The sequence below is a fragment of the Candoia aspera genome, chromosome 4, assembly GCF_035149785.1.
Source record: "Candoia aspera isolate rCanAsp1 chromosome 4, rCanAsp1.hap2, whole genome shotgun sequence".
Taxonomy (NCBI): Eukaryota; Metazoa; Chordata; class Lepidosauria; order Squamata; family Boidae; genus Candoia; species Candoia aspera.
In genome coordinates this window covers 18,841,947-18,856,675 of record NC_086156.1, presented here as the reverse complement: position 1 = coordinate 18,856,675, position 14,729 = coordinate 18,841,947, and the positions used below count along the sequence as shown (strand labels likewise).

Here is a 14,729-nt window from a genome sequence, read left to right as displayed (position 1 = left end):
ATACCTAATATATTGATGCAAGTGCCAAGCTCCAGAGATTGGGATTCTTTCTTAAGTATTTCAGAGTTACTGAATGTTATAAGGAATCACACAGGTTGGCAACAGACAGCAGGAAGGAGGCTGAAGCACCCTGGCAACCTAATGAAAATCTAATAAAATGCAAAAGTTGCTAATTCAGCCAAGGTCACTGAGGGAGTATAATTTGATCTGTGCCATTTCTGCAGTAAACTTATCTCTTTCCATTAAAGCAAAATGTTCAGAGGAAAGGGCAGATGTCAGCAATGTGGTTCTCTTTCTTTTTTTTAATCCAAACTTGGTCTGAACAGTGTTTTATAATCTTCTAAATATAGACATTAATCAAGAAAGAAGAAACTAAGAATGAGAATGAATTCAAAGTCTTGGATTATGCATATTGGAGGGCTGCAAATCAGAAGGGATGCATTGTTAGGGAATCCTGGCTGTGGTCCTGCATGGGTGTTTGTCAGGGTCAGTCTCGCTTCGCAATAAGACACAGACTCACTTAATGGGTATTAAGGATTTCTGGTTTATTGGAATGATAGCTGACAGAACGAAAAACGGGAACGGGGTGGTGGTGCGGAGGTGCCTCTTTTATACCCTCTTGTATTGCCCCGGGCTCCCCCACCCTGCATTGTCCCGATCCCTCTTGATGGGACCCTTGATGGCTGCCTGGGCGTTTTCCCGGTGTCTTCCTTTGTCTCCCGTCCTCCGGGGCACCAGGTGCAGCTTATCTCCGTTCCTCCGACGCCCTTCTTTTCAGCTGCCTATGGGTCCATGGGTGTGGGTGCTTTTGGGTGCTTGTGTTAATCCCTAGTTTGATTATCTCCTTCCTCTATTTCTTAATGATCATGATCTACGTTGTGAGGCTCTTTGTGCCTTGCAACGAGGTCATGACAGTGTTTCATTACAAAGTGCTGGAGAGGACTAGGAAACAAGAAGTAGTGAAGTGGTTTGATCACATTGTTTATTTTGGGATGTTGATGATGATAATGTCTAAATCAATTATCTCCCATGTGATATCCTCCAGAAGGACTGAGACTGTAACTCCTGGAATATACAAATGGTGTAATGTGAAATTGTGTGCTTTGAAGTCAGGTGGGAAAAGCAGAATGTCTATTGACTAAATTTCAATTTCGTTTATTCTCTTTGGATATGTATAATACTTGCTTATAAATGATATTTCACTAATCTATTCCTCTTTAAGCTGAGTAGTCATCATCCTATGTAGTCTAATGGTTAAGGTGTTGACTAAGGGTGGAAAGATACAGGTTCTAGTCCTCAACCATGAGGCTCCTTCTCCCTCAGCCAGACTTAACTTTGCAGGATTATTGTGGGGAAGAATAGGAGAAGATCCATGTATATGGCTTTGAGGTCCTGAATAAAGATGGTATGTAAATCTAAGTAATAAAAACATACATATATGCATCAACCCAGAATCACTATTGGAGGCATTAAATGATATGCAAAGAATTTCAAATTCAAAACACCCTATTTTCAGTTTGAAACAGAGCTCAAAACACCTCCAAAATGTTAAAGATAACCCAGGTCAAATGTGAAGCAGCTGTTTTGCAGCTGGGCACTTTGAAGTTGAAACAGTTTGAATTCAGAATATTTGCGCATCCCTCAATGTGCACATCCTGAAAGACATTCATTCTCCAATTGCAGCAGTGATATTTGTCATGCTAACCCAGCCAGTGGCTCTGTTGAATGGGATTGATTGGTGTTATAGCTGAATACATGAAGTGTATATGTTCAGTTTCCCCAACTGCCACACAGTAATACTTTAACAGCATAAGATCTAAGCCTAGATTCTAAAATAACACAGGTTGTATCATCCACTTATCCAATGATCATATTCCTCTGCACTGGTGATGAATGGAAAAGCAACACAGGTCAAAAAGAGATTTGAGATACGCTGGGTGCCTGCATGTCCCTTGGATTCAGTGCTGGAGGCAACAATAACATATCTGGGATTTGGCTGTCCCAACTTCAGGAGGTTGGGGGTTCTAATTCACTGTTGATTTTTAACTTTGGACAACCAAATATTAACAGTGAATTAGAACCCCCAAACTCCTGAAGCAGTTTCATCCACTCATGAATAATCCTTATAATCCTTACATAGTTGCATCTGAGATTCAGCCAAAATCTACTTTCATCAGTTGCCCATTCAATCAGTTTTGGTTCTACCCTCTTCTTGTTCTGCCGTCTTCTTGTGGCCATTCTTACAATATGTAAAGACACTCTCTACTCTCATATCTCTGTTTAATCTTTTCTTCTGTGGTCTAAATAGACTCAGCTGCTTTGAGCATTTTCTTCATAGGACTTGGCTGTCCTTTCTGGTTGGTCTCAGGTTCTTTCAGGTACCACATTAGGGCCAAAACTCCATCATTCTGGAGTGTTTGTAACTCTGTGTGGGAGGAGGTAGAATGGAGCCCACAGATTTAATCAGCTGCATTCATGATTAGAAATAAACCTGTTCCTGGTTTGGCCTGTTACTGAACTGGATCAGAGTAAGAGCTAATAGTGGAACTACTAAATACTTGCCATACTCCTCATACATCTATTACTGAAAGCAGATTTAAAGGCACTTAGAAGGGTAACTCTTTAAATCATGGCATGTAGGTTTTATTTTGTACATATCTGCATACTTCTCTTCCCTTGTTTTACGACAGTGTTAACAATTCTTGAAGCAACATGGAATGGAATTGCCATCCATCTGACCTGTAATACATTAGCCTTAGGTACTTGTCTAATATTAATTTTGTGCATTTATGTGTATAGTAATAAAAATCTTAATGGAATACCCTGGGACAATATTTATAAATAGCATACATGGGAGTCACCTTGAGCATTCACCAACTTGACCAGTGTTTCATCTTTAGAGAGAGAGGAAGAAATATGTTCATTTTCTTCCCCCGGGCAGGGATTTTAACACTACTGAAAGAAGTTTGCTCTCTGTTTTTTTATTTATTTCACAGACAAGGAGCCCAAAGCTATCTCAAAGCCCGCAGCCCAGCTTGGGAGATCAACTTGAATATTTGTCAGAGGTATCTGTTGACTCTTTGGAAGTCATGTCAGAAGCAGAGCCCCTGTCTCCTTTTTCAAGGGGAAGCCGTACTCGAGCAAGTCTTCCAGTCGTAAGAACAACAAATCAAACAAAAGAAAGATCTCTTGGTAAGATATCATCCACGGGTATCTGCTTACGGTTATGCTGGTATCTGCTTTACAGTTTTCTCAGTAGCTCTGAGGGTACAGATCTCTGATTCCAGTTTGTGTATATGATATATAATGTATGAGAGAGAGAGAGAGATGCACCTAGAGGGAGCTTTAACCTTTGAGCCATCATCCTGATGAACACTGCCGCACCCCTAGGAGAGAAGATTCTTCTAAGATCAGCTGGGCAACTCCTGCATGTAAAATACTAGTTGTGTGGAAAATTGATTTGTTGGGGATAGAATGTTCTGGGAAACATGCCTATTTGGCCATACTGGGAGTGACTGCCAGTTTTCTGGAATTAAATAGTCCAGAACAGGAAGTAGTTTGCTGTGTTCTGGATATCGTTTGGCTCTGTTAAAAATCCTTGTTTTTAACTTTTTATATGATTATATGAGCTCAGCTTTCCAGTTATCTCTCTATAAAAATAACTAAATTCCTCTTTAAATGGTTTTTGTTATTTTGTATGCAAATATACAAAAGAGGACAGCCCAGACCATTAATGCTGTCATATTTTAAAATGAATCTTACATATATATCCATGACAAACTTTGCAGTTACATTATTAACATTTCAGTTTACTTAATAAGAAAGCAGTGGAAAATTAAACATAAAATAGCATGTGCAGTCCAAATGTTTAGGGCTCCCAAAGGTAAAAGTATACAGTATTCAAATATAGAAGGAGAGATGTGTTCTTCAAACATTGGTTATCCTTCCAGTAATGTCTTTTTATTTAACCATAAAACTGTGTGCAGTATCCATTTCTTTTTTTTTTCCTGTTAAGTTTCCAAACCATTGATATTTATGCGTATCTACAAATCAATAAATGTTCCAGAACAGTATTACTATGTGAAATAACTTCTCTCCAGAAGGAAGATGGTATAGCACAAAGCCATATATTATGAACCAATACTGCATTTTGAATACCGCATCTCTAGCAAATAGCTAAACCCTTAAACCTCTTTTGGAAAAGAATTATAGGTGCCCAACAGGCCTGAAATATTTTTTTTTTGTCAAAATTATCTTAATTTTGAATCTATACCCAAGTGACACATAGATTCCAAAATGGTCTTTTGCTGACATTTGTGTGTTACACGATGCTATCTATATTCCATGCCTCTGGGTGCTCTTGAACATTCAGTGTGGTGGATTCTAACAATTGTCCATAAATAATTTTTACAGGGTTAGGAATTAAGCACAACTTCCACTCACTGAGACCTCATCAGGCACAGCTGAAAAGGGACTGAATAGCACAAAAAAGTATTGCGGGTGGACTTCAGTGAGAGACAGTGTCCATGCTGTTTAGATGTAGGTTAAATCAGCTTCAAGCAGCTGAATGAGGAGTAAATTTTAAATTTATTTTGGGAGAGACACTTGTTAGATGTTCTGATGTAGGTCATTGGGTTCCATGCCCCACGAGCTAGGACAGAAGCATCCTTTCTTCTTCTGGGCCAGACTTGTTGACCCAGGAACTCTGTCAGTCCCCAGTGATGTTAATGCTGTGGGGATATGTGCTAGTTGCTCAGGACATCCCTTTTGCCTTGCTCTAGAGCCTCTTGCAATTTAATGGGTTTGGAATCAATTAATGCTTGCAATTAGCTATTCGAGGAAGAGGCAAAGTGCTACCATAGAACAGCCAGGCTGTTTTCTATATAAGGCAATGAATACCGATTGCTGAGGCAGGCAAAAGGTTTTTATCATAATGTTGCTTCTGTCCAGCGGGATCCCAGCTCCTAGTGTGCAGAGTAGGATAAAGTCAGATGAGTGGGTCATTAATCACAGAGTTGCTCATAAACTGTGGATGTGGTGGTTTATTTATTCTGCTAACAATCCTGGGCCATTTTTTAAATCAAGGCTGCTTTGATATCTGATATATAGTCAGACTTTTTTAAAAAATACAAAAAAATGTAAACCAAATGCTTAACTGATTTCTCCAAAGCCAGGGAAGACCAAGAATTCTAAAAGAGGCTGTTCTTCCATATATCTTGAAGTAATTAATCCACATCGCTAACTTTAGTCGTTATGTTAGCCTTCCCAGATCTGGAACCCTTCTGATGTGTTGGACTGGCTGGGAATTATGATTGCTGGAGTCTAATACATCTGAAGGATTCCAGGTTGAAAGGATACCTCATACCTTCAATATATACAATGATTTCATAGCAGTTGTCCTTCTCACACCAGAACTGCATATCACAGACAAGAGATGGGCAACCATTTAAGAAATGATTGGCATAGCCTGATGGATCCATAGTTAGGCAGAAAGTTATGGTAATCAGTCCTGCTTTGGGATTGTTTTGATCAATGAAAAGTAGAACACTTCTGAATAAATAGAATGAACGAATATGCATGTGTTGTGTATATTACCCTAAAGGTTTTGTTCTAGTTGCAAAGTTCAGTTAATTGTGCATTTTAAGTTTACTTGGGCCATATGCCAGTACTAGCAATTAAATTCAAGTGGGATACCAATTCTTTGATTCAGGGTGTTCCAAATAATGCCTGTATCATATGCAGAAGCTGGCAGAACTTTGAAGATGTTGATTTCATCACTGGCTGAACTATGGACTTTAGTTTTATAAGCTCTGCATATTATCTACATATTTAAAAGGTTATGACTGTTATTAGAACTTACATCCCAATATGTTAATTTGACTCTGGTGTGTTTTGGGCTTTCTGCCAACTCTGCTGAATGGGCCCCTCCATAACTGCTCTAAACCTCTACATTGACAGCACTGTTGCTTGATAATATAGAGAAGGTTGTTGAGAAGATGGTCAGGTTACAGCTTCAGAGCACTGTGAGGCTGGAGGAAATGGATTACCTGGACCCTTGTCAGTCTAGTTTCACACTTGGGTATGGTACTGAGATAGTGCTGATTGCACTGTTGATGAGCTCTGGAGTGATCAGAATGGTGATGGTGTGTCCATCCCAGCCCTTATTAATCTCTCAGGGGCTTTTGATACCATTGATCATGGTATCCTGGACTGGCCTAGCGGGATGGGAGTGTGGGGCATGTTGTTGTGGTGGTTCTCCTTCCTCTGGGGCAAGTTCCAATTTGTGTTGAGAGAGGAGAGGTCTGAATTCTGTCTCTACTCTTACTTAACTTCTACATGAAGCTCCTGAGTAAGATCAGCTGTGGCCATAGGGTTAAGTATCATAAACATGCTGATGCAAGTCAGATACACGGTACATCTCTATCTCTAACCAATCAAGTGATGCTGTTAAGATTCCTTCTCCATGTCTAGAGGCTGTGAGGTCTGGATAGGGGAAGAACAGGCTTCAGCTGAACTCTAGCAAGACCAGTTGGCTGTGGATTTTAGGGCACCCCAGATCTGGAGATTTTCCATCATTAGTCGTAGATGGGGTGAGTCTTCTCCAGACAGAGCTGATGCACAGTTTGGGGACTCTTTGGTCAGGAGAGCCTTTGCACAAATCTATCTTATGCATCAATTGCTTTTGTTCCTGTATTGAGAGGTTTTGCTCATGTTACTCATGCCTTGGTCACTTGCTTGGACTTTTGCAATGAATTCTACACTGAGCTGCTCTTGAAGACCATTCAGAAGTCCAGAATGCAATGGCATGAGTGATTACATGCACACTATGGTATGTCATTGTAACACTATTTTTTTTAGTTTTACTGGCTCCCAGTCAGCTTCCAGGTGCAATTCAAGATATTGATCACCTATAAAGACCTTCCTGGAATAGGACTGGTTATTCGTTGGACTATCCACCTCTGATTATTTTGCCTATGCCCAAGAGGGTGGGCATGTTCTGCATCCTTTCTACTAAACAATGTCATCTGATGGGACCCAGGGGATGTTCCTTCTCTATTGTGGCTCTTCCCTGTGTAACAGCCTACCCTACCCTCTGAGATTAGGATGGCCCCAACCCTGCTGGTTTTTCATAAGGCATTGAAAACTTGGATTCTTCCTTGGGCATTGGAACAGTGTGCTAGGTGAGCCTGCCTTTAGAGGTATTGGTTTGAATGAATGGTCTCAGATGCACCTAAAAAAAAACCTGTTGTTTTGGGTATTTTTTAATTGTTGCTTTAATCTGATATTAGCTACCCAAAGTTGTGTTATGTGAGAGGGGGTGGCCATGCAAAATGAATGAATGAATGTCTATCTGTCATCTGTCCAGTTACAGAAATTAACTCTTAGTATGTGGTAAAGCCTTTCTTAGCATGACAACCAGCAATCAAAATTAAATTTCTCATTTGTGTTTTCTCTTTATAGTCCAATGGTATTACCAATATGTCTCATTTAGTGACTGTACATAAATAGAGCAAGAGTTGAGCCAGTTACAGTAAGATAGCTGTTATTTTAATGGAAAGAACAATATTAAGAAGATCCATTCTTCTTGCTTTGTAGCACCTAGTCTATATGTGATATCTGACTCATGGAATAGGCTCCTGAAGGAATTCACAACACTCTTTGCTACCCTGTTCCTCATTTTGTGTGCTTTCAGTTGATTCTTCTTCATAAACCTTCCTGGAAGTAAAAAAGAATCCCTGCCCCCCTGCACAAGCAGATTCCCACTTCAAAATTATTTAACACCCTCTGCAAAGCAAGGTGTTTGTCAAAAGCAGGAATGGAGAAGCCTTTATTTAATTGTGAAGGGGGAGAGGATTTAAGATTACTTTGGCTGGGATCCTAAAATAAAGTTGCTTATCTTCTTCTGACTTTGCCAGGTCTCAGATATGCTGCCCCCCCCCCCCCAAGTTTCTCAGTAATTTGCAGGGCCTTCCTGAATGATATTCCCCTCCTCAAGAGGCTGTCCTTGGACCCAGCGGTCTTTGATTGACCAGTCTCTAACCTTTTGGGGGAAGGTTGTTGAGAAGGTAGTCGGTCTGCAGCTGATGAGAACCCTGGAGAAAATGGATTATCTAGACCCATTTCAGGCTGGGATTTAGTATTGAGACAGCTTTGGTTACGCTTGCTGATAACCTGTGGTGGAGCCAGGATGGTGGTGGTACATCCATCCTTGTGCTGCTTGATCTCTTGGTAGCTTTTCATATCGTTGACCACAGTATCCTTATGAGCTGGCTCCATGGGCAGGCGATTGGGGGCCTTGTTTTATGGTGGTTCTCTTCCTTTCTCTGGGGCCAGTTCCAATCGGTGTTGGTTGGTGGAGATTGTCCCCTAGGGCCCTCACTTGTGGGGTGCTGCAGGGTTTTATTCTCTCTCCGCTCCTTTTCAACATCTACATGAAACCACTGGGTGAGGTCATCCACCAGTTTGGGTTTGGTATCATCAGTATGCTGATGATACCCAATTAAATCTTTTGACTCCGGGCTGGCCAACTGAGGCTGTCAAGTTTCTGTCCCAGAGCCTGGAGGCTGTGCAGGTTTGGATGGGGAGGAACCGTCTCCAACTAGGTCCTACTAAGACTGAGTGACTGTAGGTGTTTGGACCACCCACATCTAGGATATTGCAACTTTGACCTTGGATGGAGGTGCACTTCTGCATTCAAGGATGGTGCACAATCTCAGGGTCTTCCTGGACTCACATTTGGTGTACCAGTTGCACCCTTTCCTAGATTGGGGGGCCCTTCAGACAGTCACTCATGCCCTGGTCACCTCATAGCTTGACTACTGTGATGCGCTCTACATGGGGCTGCCCTTGAAGACCTCCCAGAAGCTTCAGCTGGTCCAGAATGCAGTAGCATGGGAAGTAATGGGCATGTCTCGTTATGCCCATGTAACACCTCTACTTTGTGAGCTGCACGGGTTGCCAATTTGCTTCTGGGTGTGATTGAAGGTGCTGGTTGTTACCTATAAAGCCCTACATTGCATAGGGCCTGATTACTTGAGGGACCGCCTGTCTCCCACAGTATCTGCCCAATCAGTTCAATCTGGCAGAGTTGGTGTGCTCTGGGTTCCATTGATTAAACAATGCCACCTATCAGGACCCTTGAAGAGCACCTTCTCAGCAGCAGCGCCTGCCCTCTGGAATGAAGTCCCCCCCACCCCCCAGGATTCAAACAGCTCCCACCCTGCTGGTGTTTCAAAGGACCTTAAAGACCTGGCTCTTCACCCAGGCCTTCAGAGAGGATGACTGATGCCCCTTTCTTTCTTTCTTTCTTTCTTTCTTTCTTTCTTTCTTTCTTTCTTTCTTTCTTTCTTTCTTTCTTTCTTTCTTTCTTTCTTTCTTTCTTTCTGTTTCCTTATGGGTTTATTTTCCTGCCATCGTTGTTCCTTTGTCTTGTGCTGTTTTTGTGTGCTTGTTTGTTTTCTGTTCTTTGTTTTTAAACATGTTAATAATTATAAGCCGCCCAGACTTAGCAGGATTTCGGCAGCATATTATTATTATTAATAATAATAATAATAATAATAATAATAGTTGATTGCATAGTCAGCCAGATGTTTAGATTGGATTTGGCATTGTTGTCCACCTATCAAGTCCTTTCCAAGGACCAGATGTTGTTGTTTAACAATATTAAAGGTATCGTCGCAGGATGTAAGCTGTTCCAAGTAAAGCTGCCTTTTGCAATTGACTGGTAGTGATTTTGTCAATGCCGACAGTGTTCAAGTGGTGCTTCACATGTTTTGGAATGGCAGCCAAGGTGCCTAATACTATTGATACTATTTTGCTTTCTTTTGCCACAGTCGTTCTGCTTCTATTTCCAGGTCTTTATATTCTGTGATTTTCTCCAGTTCTTTCTCTTCTCTTCTGCTGTCTCCACATACTGCAGTGTCCACTATCCAGACTCTTTAATCCTTTTTACCAACAATTGTTACATCTGGGGTGTTGTGTGGCAGATGCTTGTCTATTTGTATTTATTATTATTATTATTATTATTATTTAGCATGAGGAGCCTAGGAGATGGAAAAATTGCCCCAAATTTTGTTAACCTTCAACCAGTTATCACCCATGCCCTGTAGGCTCTTTGCTGAATTTTGCATATATCGAAAAGACAAAAGACTGATGCCTCTATAACTTTTTTTTCTTCATTCCCACCCCCCCACCCCCAAATGTGAATTTATGGGCAACTGCCAGATGCTATTTTATTTTTTAAAAATACTTTTCTGGGAGAAAGTAATATTTATTTCCTGGTTAGGCTGGTTGTCTAACATATCTCAGTGACATTTAGATACATGGCTGTTGGAAGCCATTACCACTACCTTCTGCCCTATTACAAAACTGTTAAGGCCAGGATGAAAGTTATTTAACTGCATTGATGATTTAGCCAATATTTTAACTTTTTTATTGGTATGTGTTTGATCATTTACCATACGAATGGGCAGGTGGTGTCTCTACTAATTTTATAGTAGTATTTTTTTGTATTTTCTGTATTTTTTTTCTCTAGGCATCTTGGATTAAAAATTAATAATTAAAAAATTCCACTGATTAATACAAAGTCTAAGATTGAATATTTATGCTTGTGCAGTTAAAGGCCTCCGGATGTGCCCACGCTGAGATTGTACAGAAACACTGGAAATGGCAGATCATGAGCTTGGATTAGACTAGTGACATTCCAAGAACTTTGTTAGCTGAGCTGATGATGCTGATTTCAGCCCACATGGCAGCCATCTCTTCTGCCCCTCATGAATACTTTTGCCTATCATGCAAAGTCTTGAATGTATTTTGAATGGTGTTCCTTTTCACTTTGAAGAGCAACTCAGCTGAGGATTGTTGATTTTACTATGTCTATATGGAAAATGTCAGCATTATGGTATATCCAAAAAGGCAACTTGAACAAGTTAGAAATGGGAGAAAATGACCACAAAATCAACAAGAACAAAATTCAGTTGTTAAACATGAGAGTTGAAGATGATCATGATATTAAAAAGTTTGGAATCAAGGAAAAGAAATGGCATTCACAAATGGATGAAGAGTAATAAATTGAATAAAACATTTCTGAAATGACTCTCAGCTGTGTGGAACTAATAAATGGGATAAAAGAAAAGAAGGGGGTTATAAATGTTACAGAGAGCATGCAGTGGTTAAGGCATCAGGCTAGAAACCGGGAGACCATTGGTTCTAGTCCCACCTTAGGCCCAAAGCCATCTGGGTGACCCTGGGCCAGTCACTCTCAGCCCTAGGAAGGAGGCAATGGCAAACCACTTCCAAAAAACCTTTCCAGAAAACCACAGGGATGTGTCCAGGCAGTCTCCAAGAATCGGACACAATTGAACGGATTAAAAAAAACAACAGCTAAACTTTAAATTGCAGTTGGTTGAATCTAGAGTAATTTCATTAAATATAGTATGTCAACATGTATCCAACCAGGGACTTTTCTCAGTAGCTATAACCATGGTTTCCTGTTTTTGTGGTAGCTAGAATGTGGGACAAGAGAATACTGAAGTTCTGGTGGAAGCAGGTTGCCTCAGGTATAGGAACAGCAAGATAAGTTGAAGCCATGATTCCTGCCAGTGGGAAAATACTCAAAGAGTCCAGCACAGGGACTGGCAAAGTGGTACCTGCAAACCACCCAGATAGCTTCTACAGAACCCCACTACCATGACTCAAATCTTGAGGGAGATTAGCATTCCTATTTTTTGCAATACTATAATAAGCTCTTGATGTTTCAAGCAGCACAGCTTGAACGTCCAGAATTCTCAGCAATGTCCATGCTAAGCTAGGTGGGCAGTTGAAGTTAAGTAATTACAGAAGGTGCCAAGATTGGGGAAGGCTGTATTACAGTATCAGAAATGGACTTTTGGAGCATTTAAATCATAGACAGTGATTTGATATCATTGTTATTCCCATTCCATTCTATATACTTTCTGGCTGATCTTACTAAGTCACGCCTTTGCCCCATTGCTACTGTGGTGGTCTCATTTTCTCCCATGGGGCTTCAGTACAAGCAGTTTCCACTGGGTCACACCTGTCCTTTCTGTTGACTTCTTGATGCATGAAAGTCCTAGTTAATTACATTTAAAGCCAATACTGGCAGGTCTTCAAGAAAAACAGGCCCAAACAATCAGCTTTAATTACTGATTTGAAACAAAAGACTCCCAGGAAACTAGCTCAAAGGTGACCACATTTTTCTTGTTTAGTTTCTCATAAACCTCCTGTTCCTTCTTGTGTAAATGAATAGGATTTAAAATGAAATATCCCTTATCTTTGGGTAAATGTTTTGCAGGACAGAAATACCTTTTCTTCCAACTTAATCAGCATCTAGACTGGTGCTACTGATTTTTTAAAAATGGTTTATGCACCATTGATTATGCTTATGAGTTTGTTTTTTAGGGAAGGCGTCCTCAGGGAAAGTATGAAATGCACATAGTCCCAAATAAACCTGTGTAATCACATTTGTCCCTTGCTTTAATCTGCTCTTCCTTTGTGTAGAAGCAGATATCTTGAAAATGCACCTGAAAAAAAGGCAATAGATGGAGCTAAAATACTGTCTGGCATTGCTTCCTTGGTAAACATAAATCATGCAAGTAATGTTAATCTGCAAAAGCATTATTTGATAGCTGTGCCACATCCCCTGTTTTATAACCCAGCAGCTCCTCTATAAAAAGGCAATTCCGATGCCCTGACTTAATTAAAGTGATTGGTACGTTTGGTATGTCTTATGAGCACTGCGTAACTTTTAACAGGAGCAATAGTTCTACCACAAGGATCTCTTATAGGCCAGTTCAGTGAGCCTCTACCTTTATCTAAACCAGTCTGGAACCTGGCATGTTATTTGGAGAAGTATTGTCTGGTTTCTAAACTCTTGTGGCTGAGTTGTGCCTCAGCCCACCTGCATCAAGATGCTATTACAAATGTCTCCTGTTCTCTGTGGTGGCTTGTGTCAAGGAGTATAGACAATGTATTCCTCCAGAACTTCTAAGTCTGTATTCCCAACCTGGTGGCCTTTAGATGGTCTGGGACACCAACTCCCCAAATTCCCAGCCAGTATAGGTTACTGACTGAGACCTTTTAAGAGTTGACATCCTAGCATGTCTGGGAAAGTAGCATGCTGGGGAAGATTACCCTATACTGTGCTGAATGGGAGCCTTGGAAACTGTATGCCACACTCGTCTTGGGTTCAGTAAGCAAGGCAGAGATCTAAGAGCCATGTCAAAAACTTGGAATTGTAATTCCACAGACATAAATTTAGAAATAAGATTCACTGAGTGTGGTAGTATCTATACAGGTAAGGTGGATTTTTTTTTTTTTTATTCCCAGCCCACTCATTTTTATAGGGTGATTACTTCACTTTAAACATGTGTTTAATTTCAGACTCAGTGAAGGTCCCAGCAAAACTGTGCACGTCTTTGTTCCAAACAAAAAGTGATGTTGCCATAATAATTTTCAGTTCACTTGCAGGGTTTTTTTTAAAGAATAAATACAGTGGATCCTGCTAAAAGAGTATGTGAAGACAAAAATATTACAGATTTCTATTTTTTGTCTTGTCTTAAACTCTATGGAGTACATATAATTAGGTGAGAACAACTAATGGAAAGTAATGCTTAAAGTCTGGATTAGAAGTACCACAGAGATCATGAAGGTGACCTCAAGAACAGTTCTGAAATTGTCCCTGGAAAAGTTAATGCTGAGGATGGCAAGAATAATTGCTGCCTGTGAAGGCATTTATCCTATATTAGTGTTAATCATTATAAATACTCTGCTTCTCTCCAAAGAATTCTGTCCTCGGTAAAGGATGCTGTGTTATCTTTGGATATGCAGATATTCGTCTTAGTTTGCCTTACTGCAAATTATGTTATGATGTTATATTTTCCTCACTCCCATACTGCTGTTTGTTTCATTGGTTGCAACACGTAAGGGATGATATATCAGACATGGGGAAATCCCTGCTATCCAGATGTTCTTGGACTGGAACATCCATCAGGCCCTGCTGATGTAATCAGTGTGAGGACTGCTGGGAGTTGTAGTTCAGCAATATCTGAAGGGTCACTGCCTTCCTTTGCTTATATTTTGCATATCATCAGTGATTTTGCACTTGGTAGTGGAACTTGGGATCAGGCATGTTACTTATGTACAGTTGCTGGAAACAGACAATATGTTGGATTTATTTACAACCACAAATTGAGGGAAGCATCTCTGAAACTCTGGTTTGTTGAAAAAGCTATTGCACATAATACTATGCTATAATGGGTTGCTTCACACATCCACTAAGCCAGAAATAAACCACATTATAACTTAACATTATATATGAACCAGCCCATTCAAGAAGTATGTCTGAATGTTACTATTTTCCCAGTTTCCTTTTGGAGGAAGCTGTACAGGAGAATAGAGGCCAAAATGAATGGTACAGTTTTCTGGGCTTTGGGCTCAAATCTCTGTGTTTTTGTTTGCTTGTTTTTTTTTTCTACCTCTTTCAAGAAAATCAAATAGAAGAATGAAATTTCACATAGCAGAATTTGCAATCTTGCTTATTTCAATTATATTACTTATTTTAGCATTTTTAATCCACCCATCTCTGGATGTATTAATAAAAATTAATAAATAATTAATAAATATAATAAAATTACTAAAACAAAATAGTAAAAATATATACCTGTTAAAAGGATTATAAGATAATGATTATAAAATAATGATTGGTGTTT

General features: G+C 40.0%; 1 protein-coding gene across 11 annotated transcripts in view; it reads left to right on the top strand.

Annotated features, from left to right (window-relative positions):
* The window catches only part of KIAA1217 (KIAA1217 ortholog), a 219,748-nt gene that overhangs the window by 110,206 nt on the left and 94,813 nt on the right, over window positions 1-14,729 (top strand). For all 11 annotated transcript variants that reach the window (XM_063303519.1, XM_063303524.1, XM_063303523.1 and 8 more), the window contains one exon: window positions 2,997-3,192. In XM_063303519.1, the coding sequence (XP_063159589.1) occupies window positions 2,997-3,192 (196 nt within the window). The remainder of the gene's footprint in view (window positions 1-2,996; window positions 3,193-14,729) is intronic.